The sequence below is a fragment of the Pisolithus orientalis genome, assembly GCF_024613125.1.
Source record: "Pisolithus orientalis strain OTSU chromosome Unknown F5J12scaffold_35, whole genome shotgun sequence".
In the NCBI taxonomy this organism is placed as follows: Eukaryota; Fungi; Basidiomycota; class Agaricomycetes; order Boletales; family Pisolithaceae; genus Pisolithus; species Pisolithus orientalis.
The window spans coordinates 94,691-113,144 of NW_026260816.1; the positions used below are offsets into that span (position 1 = coordinate 94,691).

General features: G+C 49.0%; 8 protein-coding genes across 8 annotated transcripts; 4 read left to right on the plus strand and 4 right to left on the minus strand.

Annotated features, from left to right (window-relative positions):
- Nucleotides 1-717: 717 nt before the first annotated feature.
- Nucleotides 718-3,010, plus strand: F5J12DRAFT_785265 (uncharacterized protein; the record flags this gene model as incomplete). Its single annotated transcript, XM_051743202.1, has 8 exons — nucleotides 718-943; nucleotides 996-1,112; nucleotides 1,314-1,442; nucleotides 1,466-1,590; nucleotides 1,637-1,858; nucleotides 1,910-1,999; nucleotides 2,312-2,644; nucleotides 2,696-3,010. 8 exons carry the CDS (start codon nucleotides 718-720, stop codon nucleotides 3,008-3,010), a joined length of 1,557 nt encoding a protein of 518 aa, XP_051596753.1.
- Nucleotides 3,011-3,657: 647 nt separating this feature from the next.
- Nucleotides 3,658-4,665, minus strand: F5J12DRAFT_785266 (uncharacterized protein; the record flags this gene model as incomplete). The annotated part of the gene is made up of 4 exons (XM_051743203.1): nucleotides 3,658-3,858; nucleotides 3,923-3,964; nucleotides 4,129-4,272; nucleotides 4,522-4,665. The coding sequence occupies 4 exons, from the start codon at nucleotides 4,663-4,665 to the stop codon at nucleotides 3,658-3,660; spliced, it is 531 nt and encodes a 176-aa protein (XP_051596754.1).
- A 724-nt stretch (nucleotides 4,666-5,389) lies between these two features.
- On the minus strand, nucleotides 5,390-9,986 carry F5J12DRAFT_346351 (uncharacterized protein). Its single transcript, XM_051738987.1, has 11 exons — nucleotides 9,748-9,986; nucleotides 9,663-9,696; nucleotides 8,705-9,600; nucleotides 8,413-8,652; nucleotides 8,211-8,360; nucleotides 8,046-8,159; nucleotides 7,873-7,992; nucleotides 7,658-7,826; nucleotides 7,404-7,603; nucleotides 7,207-7,351; nucleotides 5,390-7,157 (listed from the first exon to the last, which is right to left on the minus strand). Exons 1-11 carry the CDS (start codon nucleotides 9,757-9,759, stop codon nucleotides 5,569-5,571), a joined length of 3,669 nt encoding a protein of 1,222 aa, XP_051596755.1. The 5' UTR covers nucleotides 9,760-9,986; the 3' UTR covers nucleotides 5,390-5,568.
- Nucleotides 9,987-10,140: 154 nt separating this feature from the next.
- Nucleotides 10,141-11,604, plus strand: F5J12DRAFT_852483 (uncharacterized protein). Its single transcript, XM_051746570.1, has 5 exons — nucleotides 10,141-10,640; nucleotides 10,691-10,922; nucleotides 10,975-11,313; nucleotides 11,367-11,431; nucleotides 11,483-11,604. Exons 1-4 carry the CDS (start codon nucleotides 10,580-10,582, stop codon nucleotides 11,383-11,385), a joined length of 651 nt encoding a protein of 216 aa, XP_051596756.1. The 5' UTR covers nucleotides 10,141-10,579; the 3' UTR covers nucleotides 11,386-11,431; nucleotides 11,483-11,604.
- Nucleotides 11,156-11,989, plus strand: F5J12DRAFT_346348 (uncharacterized protein). The gene has a single exon (XM_051738986.1). The coding sequence runs from the start codon at nucleotides 11,411-11,413 to the stop codon at nucleotides 11,861-11,863; it is 453 nt and encodes a 150-aa protein (XP_051596757.1). The 5' UTR covers nucleotides 11,156-11,410; the 3' UTR covers nucleotides 11,864-11,989.
- Nucleotides 11,990-13,273: 1,284 nt separating this feature from the next.
- Nucleotides 13,274-14,674, plus strand: F5J12DRAFT_957417 (uncharacterized protein). The gene is made up of 4 exons (XM_051749884.1): nucleotides 13,274-13,492; nucleotides 13,706-13,931; nucleotides 13,988-14,184; nucleotides 14,248-14,674. The coding sequence occupies exons 1-4, from the start codon at nucleotides 13,328-13,330 to the stop codon at nucleotides 14,560-14,562; spliced, it is 903 nt and encodes a 300-aa protein (XP_051596758.1). The 5' UTR covers nucleotides 13,274-13,327; the 3' UTR covers nucleotides 14,563-14,674.
- A 257-nt stretch (nucleotides 14,675-14,931) lies between these two features.
- On the minus strand, nucleotides 14,932-15,262 carry F5J12DRAFT_852498 (uncharacterized protein; the record flags this gene model as incomplete). Its single annotated transcript, XM_051746571.1, has 2 exons — nucleotides 14,932-15,115; nucleotides 15,173-15,262. Coding segments are annotated over 2 exons (227 nt in total), but the record flags the coding sequence as incomplete, so codon positions are not given.
- Nucleotides 15,263-16,489: 1,227 nt separating this feature from the next.
- F5J12DRAFT_785269 (uncharacterized protein) lies at nucleotides 16,490-18,014 on the minus strand (the record flags this gene model as incomplete). The annotated part of the gene is made up of 9 exons (XM_051743204.1): nucleotides 16,490-16,580; nucleotides 16,738-17,016; nucleotides 17,040-17,140; nucleotides 17,179-17,218; nucleotides 17,250-17,286; nucleotides 17,490-17,533; nucleotides 17,612-17,714; nucleotides 17,836-17,897; nucleotides 17,977-18,014. 9 exons carry the CDS (start codon nucleotides 18,012-18,014, stop codon nucleotides 16,490-16,492), a joined length of 795 nt encoding a protein of 264 aa, XP_051596760.1.
- Between the last annotated feature and the right edge of the window lie 440 nt (nucleotides 18,015-18,454).

Sequence of the window (18,454 nt, forward strand, 5' to 3'; positions counted from 1 at the left end):
CCAGGACCAACAAATTTTGCAATCATTCCATCCAGTTCCTGATCCAATGTTGCACCACAGTTGAAGTCATGTGGACCATCATCATAATCTAGAACATGTTCAGCTACTGGGGGTATGGAATTTAAACCATGGTCCTGTTTGGAGTAACCCCGAGACCCTCAAAAGCAGTTGAGGTGCAGATGGCTGTGCTTGTGCTGAGTGAGCCCTGACCAGTTTTTGAACCAATGGTTGCAGCCTGGCACATCACAAGGAAGACAGAGAGCACTGAATTTTGTCTGTTGAGAGCTTTGGGTGCTGCCTCTGCACAGCAATGTTTTGATGGTAAACAAACACATTTAGGTACCCTTGTGTGATTGGTAAATGGTCAGAAACCTAAGTTAGGCAGAACTTTGCATATTTGTTTGTGAGGAAAGAGACTCTGTAGTGCATTTGTTTGCAAGGAAAACTTCCTGTGTAAAAAACAACAGGTTCAAACTCACCTTGTGCTGTCTTCATCTCCACCCATGCATGACAAGTATTATGTCAGCTTCTTCTAATATTCATCCACAACAAGAAAAGGCCAACCTGCATCCAGGGAGGATCATTCTCAAAGTGCAGACTCAATGGCATACCCCAGCCCAGAAGAAGGCTGATGACTTGCATGTGCAGGAAGCTATTGATGCTCAGGCAGCTGCTATCCAGCAGGCTCACAGCTGAGTCAGGGAGATGGAGACTGCCATGGAGGTCAGGCAGGTTATCCAAGGTGCTGCCAAAGCGAAGCCAGTCAGACCAAGACAGGCACCTGCAAGTAGAGATCCTGGCCAGGAAATCAGCCCTCCTGTTGTGACAGAGACCAAACAGGCAATCCAAGTCACTGCCAAAGCAAAGTCAGTCAGACCAAGATGGGGGCCTGTCAGCCTTCAAGGAAAACCTGGAAATATAGTTTTCCAACCTTGTGGTGAAGGTGAGGATGTTTCAGTTATGTCATCCAATCGCAGACACTGATAACATATCAGTTGAAGTTGCTGATATGGAAGTCAACACTCACCAGGTAACTGCTCCTGCTATTGCAGACTATACAAGCAACAAGCCACAGAGTGGGAGAACAGCTAGCCACATGCTGAGAAGGCAAGGTGCAGTCACCAACCTTGATCTGCTGGCAAATGTGGCATTGACACATGGATCCAATGAAACCTCCCAGCAGACATACATTCTTATTTTCAACTGTTTGATGCCAGATGCTGCTACTTACTGAGTCAACTTTGTTTTGGCTGAACCTCACCTGGAATGCTCTCAGTACCTGAGACAACCCAAACACCAACTTGGACTGCCAGGTCCATCATTGGGTCAAGGACATCCCAACTGGGCTGATGCCATGATCCAACAGACTACCAACTTCCATCCCTTCTTTGACAAGCAGAGCTACTACTGCTGTCAACTCCAATACAAGCCTAGCATACCAGGTACATGCTACATTATCAAGTAGGATCAGTCATCTTCAACATCTTCAATCAGGGAAAGATGCCTGCACCAACCCACTGCATGGATGAAGAGGAATTAGAAGACCAACCAGCTTTCTCTGTCAAGGTCATAGGTCATGACAAATTCAAGGTATGTCTCTTGATGCAAATTGACTGTTGTGTTATATTGCTTTTAGGTGGTTGTGAGCATGGCTAATGATATAGAGAGCAACAATGAATTCAATCAGCTCATTTTCAAGGAGGTGCAGACCAGCTCGAAGCACAAGTATTCAGATCATGACAATGCCAACTATGTTACCTCATCCAAGGTTGAGGACTTTGATGATGAATACTTCAACATTGAGGATCACAATTTGAACTCTTGTATGTTGCCTGCTAAGGAATTGTGTGTTGTGATGGTACATTTTTTTATCTATTTGAACTGTACATTAACTCTTTTGGAATCACAGACCAATAATGGAGTAGACAAACCAAAGAAATCAAAGGTCAACAGGGATGTGGACCAAGAATCAGGACAGAGGAGCACTACAGCAGGTCAAGTGCCTTCAACAAGGACCACAGGCAAGGCCAGCACATGCTCTTGTTACTGAAGCCAAGATCTGCCTTCTGTGCTGATGGCAGGCAAGATGAGGGTGAAAGAAATTATGCCTGCTCTCCTTGTGTGGGCTGGAAGCTTAGCTGACCCTTGGACAATCTCAGATGAAGAACTCATACAGTTGCTGTGAATCATTATCCTGACCATTGCTCTGGACTTCAAGGACCTGAATGACATTTGTCTTGGGATGGCAGTCTTTAATATTGTATTGTTAGTATTATTTACCTTGCTACTTGACTCATGCTTCCTTGGACAGGCATGTCAACAACTCTGCCAGTGGCACAGCAACTTTGGATCCACTGCAATCACTCTTATTGCTCACCTCCTTGTCTTGGATCCAGAAATTGGCATGCCATCTCTTACTCAGGACCAGGAACTCTGTTCTAAGCTGTTGGAAGGCTTCACATTTTTATATTCAGACCAAGATTCTCACAAATTGGAGAACATTTTCTGGTCATACTTTGTATTATACCTCCTTGGCCACACACATCTGCAGCCCTGTGCTGATTCCCCTGATGTCCCAAAACTGAAGATCAGGGAACTGAAAAATACAGGCATCAAAGGCACACTAGCCCTTACCTGTGCTGCAGTAATGTGTTGCATTTTAGCCCTAGACAGTCAGCTAACTTATTCTCTTTAGTTGCACCATACTCTTTCCCTGTTCAAAACTGGCAAACTGCAAATTGATGCTAAGTACACATCCTTCAGAAAGGCAGCTATCAAGATCCCACTCAAGGTGAACAAGGCAACCAGGAAGGAGTTGTCAGCTGTTTCAGCATTCTCCAAGCAGAATTGTGGCCCCTGCACCAGGCAATATGCTATAGCCATCACTAAGCATGACAATGCTGTGCTCCATAACATCATTATGGGAGCAACTATGCTCATTCCATACAGTATGATTGCATGTCGGAGGGAGGGAGCTTTCAACATGGGGAGGATGATGTCAACAATTTAATTGCCACTCTTTGTAAGTCACATCGTTATTTATGCACACTACTAACAAGTTGTTGATAGGATCCCATGATTTGGACGTGCTCTCATTCTCCCCCCCCTTCTGCCCTGAGTCGCTCGTTGCTAACTACAATCATTGAATTAATTGTGTCTTTTTTTGTGCTTACTTGAGTCACCCTCATTTTGGATTGTCGTAGGCCTACACTCATTTAATGTTTCAGCACTGCACTGCTTTATCATGAATGCATTGTGTTTTATGTGAGCTGAACAAAAGTGAAAATAGTGAGAATAAGTGCTAAGAAAGTTGCAGTCGACAACAAGTCAGATAGTAGTAATAGTGGGAAAATAGCATAAATAATCAAAAAATAGTATGAAAAATAGTGTGGATAGTAAATGAACCTACTAAAAAGGCTATTATTTCTTTTCTGACTATTTTGGTGTGAATAGGACATAAATAGTATGAATAGTATGCAAAATGTGTGAATTTGCTGATGTAAGTGTCCTCGTGCACTGGCCTCGGCAGATATCTCTACGACTGCAACGTTATCGGAGTAGGAATGTAGACTAATTCGATTCTACCAAATCAAAAGATTAAGATTTCCGTCATGCTTACGTTCGTTCCTTATCCCTTTGCTAGCATATTCAGACGTCCTATCTCCATAACCCCATCATCGTGTCCTCGAATATGAATATAATTGGATAAGTAACGACAACTGCACAAAGAACAATGAAACAGAAGGATGGTGGGCCTTGTGTTACCGTCATATCCCTCACCTCCACTGTCTTCTCGCTCGAATGAAGCACTGTCACGACGGCGGCCTCCGGTGCAGTGTTTGTGAGTAATGGCCTGCGCTGTAGTCGAAGTTATCAGTTCCCTGCCCAGTACCACCAACTACACAGGCACTACAAAACGCACCTCTAATCCTACAAGCTCGAAAAATACCCGAAAAAGCTGTGTCTGCGGAGGATGGAAACGGACTGCTACCCTATCAATGGACTTAACGATGAGAGCAAGAATGGAAACAACCACGACGACGCACGAGGAGTAAGTCAGCGGTGATCACAAGTGGTCGTTCGTATCATGGAGGCTGTCGTCCCGAGAGAATCCACTTAATTGCATACGGGCGCGTCATCAATCCCGTTCACGTTGCCTTGGGGGGCAGGCACTGTGTGAAATCCTTGGATGCCCAGCGAGTGGGCTAGCCTGTTGGTGTCTCGCTGGCGACAATAAGCCCAAAGCGCACAGTTCGCATCAACGGAGAAGCGCTAGAGAATCGAAGTAGAGTGTTGGTATATGGCGTATCATGTAGGTGCGATGTCGTCCAGGGTGAGATAACGACAAACTCACGTGGCTCATGTAGGTCCAGCGTTCGGCAACGGAACGGCATCAATGGAACTGCCGACACCCATACAATCAATTTCAGCATCCCGAGACGCATCGAAATTCTGTACCACAACAGTGGATTGCAAATGCGTACGCCCGGGCGAGTATATCCATGTGACTATCCGACTTACTGGGATACCTGTGCAGGATGGCATCGAGTAAGCCAAGGACCGCTCCTCTCGTCCCTCCATCGATAATTTCTTCGGAAGGGCCAACGCGTTTGCCAGGAGTACATGAGGTTCGTGGACATGACAAGAAGAGTCGGGGCTCGGCATCGTCCATCAATCGTGATGCAGAGGGGTGCGGGAGAGTAGGTGCACAGTACGGCTGATGATTATTGAGGAGGACTAGCGGGCAGAGTAGACGGCTGGCGTGCTGAATTTATAAGGGCAGTTGGGATCCTGACATCTGATTTCGGGGGGGACTCTCCTGGTCAGCCACCCTTTGGCTGCCGGCCTGCCGAAGGGACGGGACTTGGTACGTGATCATCTAAGCTTCAATGCATGTTCGAACTACTAGTTTTGATGCGTCCAGTCTACGAGACGTCGGTAGGATCCCCCTTCTAAGATGACTCGCGAACTGGGAGGCCGACATTCGATTCCGAAGGCGCTTAGACGTATGTATAACAAACAACCATTGGTAGGGCCTTCCATTGTCATCCTTGTCCTCGACGGCTGTCGCAACTTGCTCTCGAATCGAAGGTAGGAAAGGATTCACAACGAAATAAAACAGGACATCCACATTTATACCTGGCCGGTTCGTTAACTTCAACGTCTATTCCCTCCACAGATTCTAGCCTCCTTCAATACGTACCATCCAACCATCGAATCCCCATCTCCCTAACATTCGGCGGCGCGTGACACCCATTAGAGAATATGATCGGGTAAGACGCAGGATGGGGCACATCCTCCAAAGGGTTCTGGACAATGAATTATTGGCGTTGCTGTGGAACACGTATTAGGTCAATATATCGTGTCAGTCATGTTGGGTGATGGATAGCCTTAGTTGGCTTGGATAGGACCACGCATATATACAACAGATGTGACGACGTCCGAAGGGGTATGATGAGGACGATGAAAAAAGACTACGAAAATGGCACAAAAATACGACTACAAAAATAACCGCTAAAGGAAGAAATACAGAGCAGATGTAACAGCTAGCAGTTCCCCGCATATACTTCAAAGGACTTCTAGTACTTTCACTCGAATGTTCTTGGAGGTAATGTTGGTTCCGAGTCCCGAGACGACAATCTCCTGATCGGCAGCGACCCTCTTATACGTTCCATTCGACTGCTGTACGAGAAGCAACGCGTTGAACGGCTGTCCGAGGCGAGCAATCATCTCCAGTGCCCGGGTATAGTTGTCAACCTGAGCCATGTGGACAGCGTGCGACGGCACGTCTTCATCCGAGTCAGAGTCATCTCCCCGAGTAACCCCGCCATTAGGACCTCGGATATGATCGATCCACGGATACGCAAAGATGAATTTCTGTGTCCCATTCAACAAGAGCTGGTCTGCGGTCACGAACTCCACTTGGCCAAGCCCCGATACCCGGGCACGATATAACTTTTCATTGCCCCCGCACGGTTTCTCAAGACTTCTCACAGAGAAGACGATGCAAGGAAGGTGCAGACGTCGGGCTGCGAAACGGGCGGGGGGAAGACAATTGATCTTACTATATGTATTGCGCGCTTCTTCTCTGGGGAACTTGTCACGTAGCTTTGTGATGCATGTTTCCATTTCTCCTGCATCGAGTGATGGAGGGCTGTAAGGTGTTTGGCTGTAGACGGGAAGGGAAGCCGGCAGGCAACTGTTGTATGGCGACGACTTCCCTGACCATGCAAGCACAGTGACCTCGCCAGAGCGATCCACAATCTCCTCCAGAAGATGTCCGAGAGCGTCTGCTCCTTCATCGTAGTGAGGCCTGATTTCAGACTTGAATACGCCAATGAGAGAGTATGCGATGTCCTCCTCGACTGTTGCATTGCGCGTCGAAGCAAGACGGAGTTTCTCGCGAACCCCGAGATCGTCTGGAGAGAATGTAACGATGGTTTCGTCGGAAACCTTGATGGCGTCTGCCAGTTCTTCCATGATCTCCGGAGATTCCTTATGGTTCGAGTCAGTATCGCCGAGGTATGGTTCCCATTCAGAGTCGTAGAAAAAGATGACGTTCGGTGCGAGAAGCTCTTGTAAAGTCCAAGCTCGTGTCATCCAGACACTATGTGCAAGGTCCCTGGGCTTGGACGGATGCGCTACGTCGGCAAGGAATACGAGTGTGGCTGCCGAATCTGCATACCACTTGTACATAGACATAAGAGAGTGATTAAGGATGACGTCCATGGACTTGTCGATACAACATGTATCTGACCACGCCCAACGGTAACCAAGTCTGCGCGTTTCCTGGCAGAAATTGCGCAACTTCTCATTCAGCGGCGTGTCCGGAAGGTCCCATACGGATTTGAATTCAACTTTGATGTCCTGGAATGACGGCTCGTTCAGGCCCTGCCAAACGTGCGAGAGCATGACATATTCGAAAAAACTTGAAACCACACGTAGGACGGGCTCGTTTTCCACTCCTCTCGTCATGGACGAAACGAGCTCTTTGAACAATGGATGGGCCTTGAAGAGACACATCCGCTCAGGACCATCACAAAGGCAGCCAGTATTGACATCAATGACAACAAGGGGACAGTTTCTGAGGATCCCATGGACGACAAGATCGATAGTTGCAATTATCTCGGATGGAGAAATGTAGTTCTTGCGCAGTTCTGTAAAACTGTCATTTGTGGGTATCAGATTCACACGGGAGGTACATACCCCTGATTACAGGATCATGGGACTGTTCGATTACGTGCAACATAGACTTGAAGGCATCAATTGCTTCATCATACCGTTGTGCTCCATGAAGTGCTGCGTGTTTAGCCTCATGACCCAAAGGATTGGAGGGGTCCACTTTCACTGCCTATACAGCAATTGTGGGGAACCGACCCGTACAAGAGGGATACCGTGCATACCTCGTTTGCATCTTGCAGTGCATTCTCCCACAATCCTTTTGCCGCACGGGTTCTGCTCCGCTTAAGGAACAGACCCGCAGGACTTGGAGGCTTGAGGGACAACGCAGCAGAGTACTGCGTTATTGCGTCGTCATGTTGTGCAGATCCGAAGGCTTCATCACCAATATGCTCAAGTGTGGCAGCACATTTTTTGGTAAAGTCTGGGGACGGACATGAATATGCATGACAACTGGGCTAGGAATTATAAAAAATACCTTCAACCCAGCCCACGTTTGCCTTTCCCTCTCGAATCTCTTTGTCCGATGTCCCGATGATGTCGAGGAGGATCTCTACGGCTTCAGCTACACATTTTTCAGCATAAAGGGTTTCACACAGACGCTGCCGAGCAACCGCGTCAAGTCCATCAAAACTCCACCCAAACATCTTTATGGACGGTCAGGTTAATAGATAGTAACAGCAAAAGACCTACGAGGGAGATGGTCACTAGCGGAGGACATTCTTTGTCCATGCGGGCTAGGTTCTTTGTATGCTCAATCAATGATATTGCACGTCGATAATCTCCCTTCTTAGTGTACATAGCTGCAAGGACCTGCAGGTTGTATCAGAGGTGTTGCTTATGTCTACATCACACGAGGCACATGCCTGGCTGTAAAGGTACGTGGCATCGTCGTCGTCGTCCCTCTTCACTATCGTGGCAAGGTACTCTACACGTATTATCGCGTCTTCTTGATTTCCAGATTCAAACACAAGAATATACTGATTGAAACGTAAATCAATCGTGAGAACAATTTAGATCACCTCACGCACCTTCAGTAGTAATAGAAATCTAATATCTCGAGGCTCACAATCATGAAAGGCAAGGTCGAACGTGCATAGTGCACCCTCTCGATCGCCCTGGGCAAGTAGAGCAACTGCCATCACGATATGGCCGATCGGTGATTGCCGAATCCGGAGGGACTTGAAGTGCGTGGGAGCAACCATACACATACAGGCGAGGAAGCGGACTCACCTCCTTGACGTCCTCTATTGCAGGTGACAAATGTTTCAGTCGTATTCGTATAAGCGCGCGGTTTGCTAGAACGTAGTGGCTAGGGCTAGAAGTGCTCGCAATCTCCTCTGAGAGTAGTAGTTCGGTTTGCATCGGGTCGTTCTGCATCCATAACCGGAAGGTCTTGGTACCCATTTCTACGAGTGGAAGCTGAGAAGCGCAGAGTTGACGACAGATTAAAGTGTTATGTAGGGCACAAGACTAGCATGATGATTGTTAGCGAAACGAGCTTCATGAGTGGATGTACACGTACGCTATGGATGATATACTCAAGTGAAAGGACATCTCGGAGATCGTGAATTGTGATATTCTTGCTATTTCCACATGCAAGATACCGCCCGCTTGGTGAGAGAGCGACACATTCGACCTTTGCGGTGTGTGAGATAATTTTACCGATCTGCTTGTGGGACATGCAATCCCATAGCGAAACCGATGACCCTGCGGCACATGCAATGAATCTGCCATCGGATGCTATAAATACCGGAGATTGGTTTTCGTGGATCGACCATTCTGCGGAAAAAGACCTGGAAAGGTTGTGACAGATAATTTTGCCTTTGTTCGCGACGAACAGTTGTTGGCCATCAGACGACCAGACCAACGGAGTGGCCAAATATTGGCTGAGGTCACCGCTTTCACCTGAATCGAACAAGATACCGCCATTGTCAGTGCTGTAGACACGGAAACCTTGTATTCCCGAGACAGCAGCAAATCGAGTGCCGTCCGGAGAGAACTTGACATCATCAACGTGACTGTGTGGGAGGCGGGGGAGGAGTCGTTCGCCAGAAGAGATGCTGAATATCTGGACGTCGCTCCAGTCCGCAGTGGCAAGTTGAGTACCGTCGCTCGAGATATCGACCCCACTTATAATGCAGCTGTGTTCTCTGAACTCGCGCACTTTTTCATGAGTGGCTGCATTCCAGAGGATCGCCTTGTGTCTGTCGTCTCCTGTCACGATCCACCGGCCATCGTGGGATACGACAACAGACCAGACACTGCCACCCGCTCTCATGGTTGGACCCTGTTGCTGTCCGTCTTCAATATTCCATCGACGCAATTCGCCATTCCTATATCCCCCTACGACCTGACTTTCGCCCGCAAAGGCGACTCCCCATACTTCGCTCTGAGATCCGATTTCGGTTCGTTTCACATCTTAACCACAGCAGCGAACTGTTAGTGGGCCCGCCTCAGCCTGTCCGCCTGCTGGTACGCACCCATCGTTATCGCTAACAAGCTCGCTAACACAGTCTGTCTTGTAGTTTAGAGAGGAGAAGAACGATGCTTTGTAAACTTGCTCACGACGCCCAACATATGGCCTTCACGTTCCTCAGGCTATCTCGATATGGATCAGTTACGCGACCACAGTCATGTCGTGTTCTTCAAGGTCTGGATGTCGATGACGACTTTGGCAGTGCAGGTCTCGGTAATGATCCCTGAACTCCACAAGATCCGGTTTTCGTCTGCACGACATCATGCACAGGGCAAGGGTTGGCGGAAACGTGTCGTGGGAAGACCTGGTGACGGATCTACAACGATCCAATCCCAGAGAATTGTCCACCGCATGCACCAAATGCCCTCTGCCCCACTCTCGGTCTCGCCAAATCTTTGAGCTCCACCATGTCCTCACATTCGCCGATACCCTGAGCCCTTCTCTCAGCAGGATCTGAATCTGAATCTGAATCTGCCTGCAAAACCAAGGCCTCACGCGATGATAAAGTAAATCTGGGTCGCACCCCTGTCTCACGTCCATCAATAGGCTCGTCAACATGGGCACCACCCTAGTGAGATGGGAGAGGTCAGATGTAATGCAACTGCAATACCGTCGCCCGCAAACATCTCACCCATCAAAACTTGCGGCGCCTAAATTGTCGATACGTATCCTCGAAGTTGAAGCGCTGAAAAAAATTCTTACTTTGACTCAGTGCTGCACTTGAGGCTGTTCGTCACGTCACTGTCATTAGTGGAGGCCGGTTGGGCAATGCACGAATCCGATGTCGGCGTGGTCGACTGGTGTTCCAGGCCCGTCTGGGTTCCACTCAAGACCAACTCTCATCATTAAGGCGATAGCCAGCAATATCTTCCTTGCACTCAATGTTACAGACGGATTATTAGGTGGGCACTGGGTAGCATAATGTTCAGTGGAAGTTCTGGCTCGTTGCGGGCATCGAGGGGCACCCACGACAACGGCTCAAGTACGTCGCTGTCGTCTAGTGCTTCATTATGCACTAGACACCGCTTGCAGGCTTCGCATTGCTCTCTGGACCTGGTCAGTCCACTCTGTGCATGTTCGACATATCTACAGGCCACCCTCACCCAGATCATCGCCTCCACAACCCTGCCTACGCTCGAACTCGCGAAGTACAGTACACAACGATCACAACAAGGCGGGCTTCGGTCCAGGGGAGCAGGACGCTCTTTGCGCTTACCGATAGCGACACATTCAGCTGCATAGATAGCCAGTCTGGCGAGGTCGTGTAGGTATGAAACTCTCCAGAAAATGGGTTTCCTCAATTTCCGTTTGTACAGCGACGTGTTGACGCCAGGATATATCCCTCGTGATGTATTCCTGCATTCGTATGACGCCAGATATCGTCCATGCGATCGGTCTCATCAAGTCCAAGGCACCGTACGCCCCCCACGCCATAACTCTGTCCGTGGCCAACAGGTCTGCCATCGCGTCTGTCAACATCCCCGCCAACTTCCAACGGATATGCCCGGTTTCGTCCTTGACACACCTATAACTGCAGAAATCAAACCGGGACCTTGTCTGACGTTACTGGAGTCATCCTCGACTAGAGCAGCGGTGCTCACCCTTGAGCTGAAAGGCGTAGTCCAGATACTGCCGGGGGTTAACTACACGGATATGTGAGACATCGGACTCGCAGGGACTGGGTAGTTTATTGCATTCACACAGAAAGGGTCTGCCCGTGTTTTTAGGTACAACGGACAGCCTTTACAGCTGATGTGGGAACTTACCAGCGCGGTTCGTATCCAGCTGGTATGGTATACATCGCAGCCTGACGGGGATGAACAGGCACCGTCACAGACACATACCGAGTCGCATTTCGCAGGCAGCTTTGACAAGGCCGGCAAACCTTGCATTGCGAGTGTATCGGTCACATGCAAGCCGTCTGTGTATCCTCACTTGTTTCCGCTCCTTTGCCCAGTGTTGAAAGCTACGACGATATGGCAAGCAATTCACCAGACGTTCACCACGCGTCTTTCTAAAGGTACAAGACAAGTAACAGGATATACATTTCCTTTTCTAGCATGTGGACACGGTGTAATTCGAGTAGTGGGGAGGCCAGACAGTGTAACTCTGGCATTGTCGTGGCGAGACGTGCATGAACGGGAGGAACTTGATGGCGTGGTGTGCAGGGTGGACGTCAAATCGTGTGCGCGATACAAAACTTGAACGGCAAAATATGGTCAGACACGCAAGGCTCTCTCATATATATGAGGGTGTTGTATGCGTACAACTGTGATGGGACGTACCTATGTTAGATGCGGAAGGTGACACACCCCAACACCTGCACGCTGCACTGGGTAAGGATGATGACACTAGTCCCCGACATGCTGGAGTATCGGGCATTGCGTCTGCCCACCATGGGACAGGCAATGTGAAATCATTGGGAAAGGATCACTTACTACTCGTTCCCCTAGGTGACTAGATTCGCGGGCAGGTGGAATACACGGTCTCTCTGGCGGTGTGGGCTGCACGCGGAGCAGTCAATTTACCAGGATGTACATGAGGATTATTGACGTTCAGCGTAGAGAAGGAGAAAGTCATGCTATTGTACGGAAGAAGAGCGGCGGGCACGCTGGGCGGCCAGTGTCGTGAATTTCTATGCGAGGGAGAGGCTGACATCGCAGACATAGCCAAACTGATGCTATCGGCAACTTCAGCGGAAGACGTATCGAGTTTTTGCCAAGGAGAATGACACCCAGACAACACTCGAGCAGCGGTGGTTCTGTTCAAACACTTCCCGTACAGACTATGTACTAGCTATGCGCACTGGGGAAAGGTGATGCCAACCAGTTCGCAGAGAGCGCATCTCTCGTGTACACTGGAACCCGCGCTCAATGTAAGTGAAGAACACGACCAACATGCACCAACGAGAAACCGTACTATGCATATAGCCTGGATACTAGATAGATAGCCATGGCAGCCATGGTGGGCGCGTTCTTCGGTCATGAATAATATATCCAAGTACCAAATTCCCAAGCTAACACTGAGTCTCAATCCATCCAACCCCACGGCACTCTGCGGGACACTCCATCGCTGAGTTTTGTTTATCTTTCCTCTCGGATGCGGAAAATATGCTACGTTCAACCGGTGGATGAACTTTCCCGTGGATATCGGAGGTTGGAGCAGGTGCTACCTAGGAGTTTAGTTTCATGTGTATCTACAGGGACGGGCAAACTTCCGTGCGGAGTCCAAACAAAATTTGATTATGTAATAATCTCATGTAGAACCGAGCAAAGTCATCGGCTGATCGACAACTTTGGGAGCGACCATGACGGACCAGTATCCCAGATAGCTCTGAAGCGTTACGGTAAGTATGATTTGAATTCATCACGATTCTGATTGGAGGGGAGGGGCGCTGTACTAACTAACTCGTTCAGTGTGCAGTACTGTTGATGTGTTCCGATATGCACGGTGCCATGCGATGCAATCGAGAAAACGGTGGAACCAGAAGTGGTTCTTGCTAGAAAGAAAAACACCATATATTAAAATCCTATGGCACTCTAAGCCTCCTTCCCCGTCTCCCTTTTCTCCCAAATAACATGCCGTCCTCCGGACCAACAATTCAACAAACCGAAGGTGGCGACCTCGAAAACTACTTATGATGGCACTGACGAATTTAAAGTTGTCGGCATGGTCTTGCCCATCGCTGCAGCGATCGTCACGTCATTCCGTTTGTTCGTGCGGACGCGACAACGCCGCCTCTGGCTAGACGATGCATGGGCAGCCCTTGCCATGATATTCAATATTGGTTTTTTGATAGTACTCTGGTTGTATTTGCACAACTACGGTGATAGCGTCATCTTTGCTGCTAGAGTGAATCCTGCTGACTCTGTACTACAATAGCTCGATATCCTTAAGATACAAGGGTGGCGCTGTATTATATGTGCATTCTTTTAATAAACTGGCATTATAACATGCTCAAGAATATTTTATAGGAGCACACAGCTCTTCGGTTTGGGCATTTGGTGAGATAAAAAATTTGGTCTCTCCGGTCACGAGCCATCTCAGGATGGCCTTAGGTCGTCCAGGATCTCAATTTTATTCACGGTCGTGCGACTGACATTTCCCGGATCGCTAAGAAGATGGCTAGTACGCACCGCCGTTGCATTTATAGTTACATGGATGATCCTTTTCGCGCAAATCTTTTGGGTCTGTGAAGCAGAAAGTGGTTGGAAAACGCGATCACGTCTTCAGTGTGATCTAGGTAGGGACGTTGCCATTGCACTGATAATTAGTGAGTCTGTTGAAGGTAGCACGCACGAGATGGATCGTCTAACTTGCTCCACCCAGCCGATGTGCTCAGTGACACAATCCTAATACTAGCACCGATCCGTCTGATTTACAGAGTCAGACTCACAAAGGCTGAAAAAATCCGACTTCTGTCTATTTTTTCGACGTCTAGTGCAACCACCATAGTCAGCCTAGCCCACGCATATTACGTGCTTTCTGATGGTGGGCTGAAAGAAGTGATAGCTGCTGCGGTTGAGGTATGATTCTGAGCACTGTTAGCCGTTCCAGTACCGTGCAGACTCAATTATTTGTTTCGCCAGGTATCAGTTAGCTTGATTGTGGCGAACTTGAACGTAGTTGTCGCTTTCCTCTTCCATATCAGCACCGAAGAACAAGCAACCCCTGCTCCACTGGAGCTTTCGTCTATAATCACCATCGGCTCACAGTCAACTCGGAAAAGAGTACAGTGCGATCCTCTCTCACTGTCAACGATGGAGGCTGCGATTGAGATCCAGACGATAAAACTGGATGATTTCAATGTGTCTCCCGAGCAGGCGGCGGGAAGAGATGATAAACATACCGAAGTTGCATCCCTTGAAACGCTGGTTGAACCAGGCCTATTCTACGTCGCTTGATGTGTTTGATACACCTTCACCTGTGCCCTTATGGTACTTGTCATTCTCTTTTCCGTTAATGCTTGAACGATATTCCCGTCCCAAGTGACCACACCCTCCAGTTACATAGGCTTCGCATCGTGAAATCGATATCTGGCGTCATTGCCTTCGCCAGGCCCTTCTGGTTACGAACCTATCACTCGAAATAAACGTTCAGTGCATGCACCACTGGTATGATTTCTCCATTGTCACTTCCCTCGAAGGCTGGTCGTAAGCTGCCTACTTGCACCCGAATCGGACAAGGAAAGATTCGAAAGGAAACGGAACACCCGGCCTATATGTTTTCAGTTCGTAAAGTCCATTTTCCGTTCTTTCCACCAATCCTAGTCTCGACTTCACATGCTCCCCCAGCACACCCCTTTCGACATTCCAAAGCTCTACGCACGCAGTGCCGGTGCCTTCTCCAGGTCCCTCTGATTACGGAGGCGCCATTGGCTATGCCCCCCCAGCACAACCCTTCGACGTCCCAAAGTTCTACGTACGCAGTGTCGGTGCCTTCTCCAGGCCCCTCTGGCTACGGAGGCGTCGTTAGGTATTATTCAACTATCACTGGGAACCTTCGAATACGTACCATGCAACATGCTCCACGTTAGGCGATACCTGACACCCCCAACCAAACCCGAATATAATCGAGCAAGCGCGAAAACAAAGCACGTCATCCAGAGTAGGCGCCGGAAAATCCTGAAACAACATCGAAATGGACACAGGTGGACGCGTTAGCTGCATTTATCTTCGACTGTGAAACGGGCCCCATTACAATTTACATCCATATCTGTTTCCACGCCCGAAGCGAAGTACTCTTTGGGGTGCCAGACCGTCACTCTCGTGGTATCCATCACCCACGCAAATTGCCGACCGTTGCAAGAAAATCGAGGACAGAGCAGTGCCTTCCTGTGCACACAAGTAAGGCTCGTCCCCGAACAAGTGATGTTGACGGATCAAAATGTGATCAGATATCTTGAAACTAGCACCATAGTTGGAATCAAGAGCACCTCTAGGGCTTCTTCGTGCTATTCTAACGAATCGCAAGGCTCTCATATATATGCGCTGTATGTGTACAACTGCGGATGAAATACCCACGGCAGCTGTGAGGTTGCCACAAAGGTGGGATGGTGGCCGCTGATCATGCAACCCCTAGATCGACAGTCGATCCCATAGTCGCCTGGAAAGGAATTACGATCACATTCAGTATCTTATCCGTATCCTCTGGCGATGCCGATGTTGTGGTCCACGTAGCCATTCGACCGAAGTGAACCAGACTCCAACCGTTCAAGCGTATATTCTCCAAGGCACCTTGATGATAAGGTCAGCCAGGCACTCCGCAGACAAAAGAACTTGAAATGTCACCAACATGCGTTGTGCGTCTCACTAGCGACGCTTTCTGCGTCCCAGTCGGAAAACTGGCGTCATACACATTGTCCAACTCTTACAGATATCGATCTTGGAGATGAATAGAAATCAAGTAACTCTGCAGACACGGAGCTCCATTGGAGGTCTGAGCTTGAGAAATTAGAACATCGGTGGCAGTGCTGTGATCAACGGTTCTGGAATTCCCCCGATCGATGATGGGACAATTCGGAGTAAGGACCCGTTCACACATGAGGTGGTGCCATGGCCCGAGACTACAGTGTAAAAAGTAGGCAGAGCAGAACATATCGGCGTTGACAACGTTCAACGTTGTCAAAACTGAGACCTGTGCCTGCTACACTGTTACCCTTGTGTGCACGTATTTTGTCCCAGTCCACAGCCTCGTACTCATCCACATGTCTCGACACAACGAACTTCGATACAGACGGGAGGAATGTGCACCCCCCTCGATCCATCGCGAATACGGAGAATCTTTCCCAGTCATGACCACTCTACCTCCACTGCCCATTTTCCGCGTCACTTAGGTTGCGACGTGCCTGCCAGAAAGTAACATCACAACACGTCCCAATTCTTGCCACTCGCGCAATTTCCTCTTGTAACGTGTTCTCCATCTATATCCACCTGTGCAGAGACACAACCAACTAAGCGTTGATGTAGCAAAACCTAGTAATAAGCATGGCTCGTTTGTCAGGATATGCATGGGCCCGTGTCATCGAAGGGGAGCTCCAGGTGACTCCCTCCAATTAGCCTTCTCTCCCACATACTTACATTCGTTTCTCTCCCATCCTTACCCCGTCACCGGCAAACACGGACACACGGCCCCCCACTCCACTATCGCTCCCACGAATGTGAACATGAATGGGTAGGCATGGCAGGTGCACGAAGAATAATGGAACAACAGGACGTCGTTCCACCGCCACGTCCTTTAACACCACTATCTTCGAACTCGAATAAAGCGCTGTCACGACAGCGACGACCAGGACTATATTTGTGAGTAGTGGCCTGCGCCGTAGTCGTGGATACCAGCTCCCTACCCAATGCCACCACCTACACAAAAACCACAAACGTACCTCTGCGTCCCACTGGTTCGGTAAGTTCGCCCAATGTATCCCTCAGTGCAGTTGCATGCGCAGTGGAAGATAATGAATTTGCACCCTATTGATGGACTAAACTATGAATGCAACAATGGAAGACGCCGTGACAACGCACGAAGAATGAGCTGTAGCAATCGTAAATGGCCGTCCGTATCCTGAAAGCCGTTATCCTTGGATGGCACTCACGGCGTATTGGGGAAGTCACCGATCACGTTCACATTGCCTTGCCAGAGGCGGATGCGCGTCGAACGGGTGGGCTAACTTGGTGTTGTCCCCATTAACGATACCAAGCCAAATGCGGATACTTCGCATCAACGGGAAACGCTAGAGAATTGAAGTAGGATGTTGGCGCGTGGCGCATCACAGAGGTCAGATATCTTCTGGACAGAAATAAGAACAAATCCACGCAGCTTAGGCCCAACGTACTCCTTTTCAGTTGCGGAACAGCACTGATAACGCCGCTGACATCCCTACAACCAAACTTACTATTTCCGAGAGGTATCGGAATAAAGAGCACTTCTATGTGATTGTCGGACTAACGGGGGTACCTGTGTAGTGATAGTCCGGAGGTATCGACTAGGTCAAAGATTGTTCCACTTGTCCCTCCGCCTTCCGAGCTCCACCTCCCGATCTTGTCCAGCTCGGAAAGGCCTGCGTGTTTCCCAGGAGTACATGGCACGAGGTTCATTGGCGTCCGTTGACACGACCAGAAGAGTCGGGACTCGGCGTCGTCCATCAATCTTGTCGTAGCCGGGACGAGAGAAGTACGTACGTGGTACATTGATGATAGTAATTGCAGAAGAAGGTGGGTGGGCGGGGCGGACACCTGGCGTGCTGAAGTTATAAGGTCAGTTGGGTGGCTGGCATCTGATTTTTGGAGTACTTTTAGGGCCAGCCACCCTTTGGCACTCACTCGACTCGTACAAACGACGAGACTTGGTACGTGGTCATTCAATTTTCGATGCATGTATGCACTGCCGATCATTATATGTAGTCTGTAAACGTCGGCAGGGTTCCCCCTCCGAGACGACTGATGCACTACGTTTATCAGGACAACTGGAAGGCCGACATCCGATTCCGAAGGCTGTTCTGGTCAGCCACTGTTTCGCAGTCGACTTGCGAAATGCGACGATTAGTAGGGTTCTCCGTTATCGCCCTTGCCCTCGAAGGTCAGTCGTGGTCGTGAGCTACCAATATGCACCCGGGTCGGATAAGATAGGATAAGACTCGAAACGAAACGAAGCAGCTACATCTATACCTCGTCGGTTCATCAACTCCACAATCTCCAACCTTTCCTCTCCACTGATTTTCGCCTCTACTTCGCATGCTCCCTTATTCAACGTCGCACGGACATTCACCTTTGCAATACCTCTCTTGTTACGAAGGTATCA